Below are 2,472 nucleotides of genomic sequence, written 5' to 3' on the forward strand. Positions count from 1 at the left end.
GACACATGGGGGTGGAGGGTGGGAGGCGAGGAGAGGGCAGAAAGATTGGGGGGGCAGGGAAGAGAAAGGGCAGATTCTCTTCTCTTCCCTCCTCTTGCTTCTCCCCCTCCCCCTTCCTTCCAACTCCCAAATTGGGGGCCGGACTGGGAGGCCCTGATTGGCTGGGTAGCGGGTAACCCGCTCCCCCTCTCAGTGGGGGCTGGATCCCTCCTTCCCTGGGATCCCAGGACAGTATAAAAAGGGACCCAGCGCAGGCATCCGAGCAGACGGGAGTTTCTCCTTGGGGTCTAGCAGGAGGTACCCAAGATTCTCAGGCCGCGCATGAGTGGACGGTAACCCCCCAACCCCAAGCCCCAAAGAGTCTACATGTCTAGGACCTAGACATGTTCAGCTTTGTGGATCCCCGGCTCCTGCTTCTCTTAGCAGTCACTGCCGTCCTCACCCACGGCCAAGGTGAAGAAGACAGTAAGTTGGAAACTTTTTTGCGGGGAGGGGAGGGATGTGCGTGAGCAGAGGAGGTAATGTTTATCAGTGCCCCCATTAACTTACCTCCTGTGGATCCCTCACTTGAGCTGAATTACCCAGGATATACGAGGCTACCAGGAGATGGGAACTATATGTGGTTCCTCTGGAGGACCTAGAGTTTGAGACAGTTAGAGATGTAACTTTTGAGGGAAGAGTGACACCCCATCGGAGAGGAGCAGGTTGAAAAGAAAGCTCAGAGTGAGTTAAGTGGGTTAGAGGGCTCAAAGAAGACTCCGTGGACAAGAGGACAAATATTGTCGGGGCTGGTAGAAGGAGGGGAACTGAGGAACAAATGGGATCTGGGTGGCGGACAAGGATTTCAGAGCCCCAAATGCAAAAACCATCAGGAAGGAATTAAGGATGATTCATAAGAAAAACGTTTTTGCAGGCTCTGAAGTCTAGACGCAGTCCCCCCCCCCAGCCCCTGGGATGCTTGGGGGCTGCTGGGGGCTGCTGCAAGAGGAGGGGTGGGGTACGGGGATGGGGGGGAAGGGGAGGAGGATAAAAAACTTGAGTGGGAAGGAGACAAAGTGGAGTACCAGCGCCCTCTGCTGGCTCTCTGGGGGAGTAGGTTACCGCGCCTCCCCTTGCGCTCAGGGTAGCGGGACATCACCGAGCATCTCGAGTTCCAGGGAGGAGTCTGTGTGGGAGTTTGAGCAGGATATCTGGGCAATCCCTCAGGCTCGCTGGGGGCCCGGGAAAATAGCCCTCCCCTTTTCGCCCCCACTGTGTCCATTCCCCAGCGCTGCGTGCCATCTCGTGGTAAACCGTGGAGTTGCACGCGCAGGGGATTAGGGGCGAGGTGGAAATTGAGCAGTTTTCAATTTTTTTTATTGTTTGGTTCAAAGTCACTTAGAGATGGAGAAAGGGCTGACTCGGGAAAGCGAGGGCAGGGCGCGGCCACTGGGTCTAATTCTAAGGGGGTTGTGTAGGATGAGAGAAAAGGACCGAGCGGGTGAGGAATAACGGGATGGATGTTAGGGCGTGTCTTCTGGTTGGAAGAGCACCATAGTCTTTTGGGGTTATTCCCTCTCTTACTCCCCGCTTTCTTTCGTCCTCCCCCAAACCACTCCTGTTCCTTTCTTCCTACTCTCTTTTCTCCGTTCCTCCCATCTCCACCTACCCTCTCTGGAGAATCTTCCCTCTTGACCCTCTTTTATCTCCTTCCCCTCATTTTCCCTTCCACACTTCTCAGGGCCTTTTGTGTTCCACTCTCTCCACTCTCCTCTCTCCCACAACAACTTTTATTTGACTTGGCCACGCCCCAATGAACTGAGGCCTGAACTGGATGGAACAATTGGCCTAAAGCTTTGTTTAAATTCCTAAACTGAAAAGAGTTAGAATGTCTCTGGCCCAGAGCCTTCGCTGTCACTGAGCCCCTGATGAGAAGCAGATGAATCTTAAGAGTTTGGGGGTGGGGAATGAACAGATGCTGGGGATGTAGGAAGTGTCAAATTCAGTGTTTGCTTCCCTGAGGCTGGGGGAAGAGGAAGAGAAACTATCTGATTGTAGGAGCCCTGGGGAGTACAGGGTGGAAAGGTGCCTGGGTCTGCCTTTTCTCTACCCCTCCCATCCTCTATTGACCCACCCCTTCCTATTTTGCCACCCCCCCCAGTTCCAGAAGGCACCTGTATACAGAATTCCATAAAGTACAACAATGGGGAGGTATGGAAACCTGAGACCTGCCAAATCTGTGTCTGCGACAATGGAAGCATCCTGTGTGACGAAATAATCTGTGAAGATGTTTCCAACTGCCCCAACGTGGAGTACAAGGACAATGAATGCTGCCCCTCCTGCCTTGGTGCCGATGCTGGTATGGTCTTCCTGGCCCTCCATCCCACCAATCAATACCCACTTTCCCCTCTCCTCATTTTCCCCCCTAACTTCCCAAGTCATGGAATGAATCAGCCTTTCTTCTCTCTCTCTCTCTCTCTCTCTCTCTCTCTC

At 53.5% G+C, this 2,472-nt stretch overlaps 1 protein-coding gene across 1 annotated transcript; it reads left to right on the forward strand.

Moving 5' to 3' along the window:
- Positions 1-278: 278 nt before the first annotated feature.
- On the forward strand, positions 279-2,338 carry LOC123255811 (collagen alpha-1(I) chain-like; the record flags this gene model as incomplete). The annotated part of the gene is made up of 2 exons (XM_044684541.1): positions 279-465; positions 2,141-2,338. Coding segments are annotated over exons 1-2 (280 nt in total), but the record flags the coding sequence as incomplete, so codon positions are not given.
- Between the last annotated feature and the right edge of the window lie 134 nt (positions 2,339-2,472).

The sequence above is a fragment of the Gracilinanus agilis genome, unplaced genomic scaffold (assembly GCF_016433145.1).
Source record: "Gracilinanus agilis isolate LMUSP501 unplaced genomic scaffold, AgileGrace unplaced_scaffold52602, whole genome shotgun sequence".
Taxonomy (NCBI): Eukaryota; Metazoa; Chordata; class Mammalia; order Didelphimorphia; family Didelphidae; genus Gracilinanus; species Gracilinanus agilis.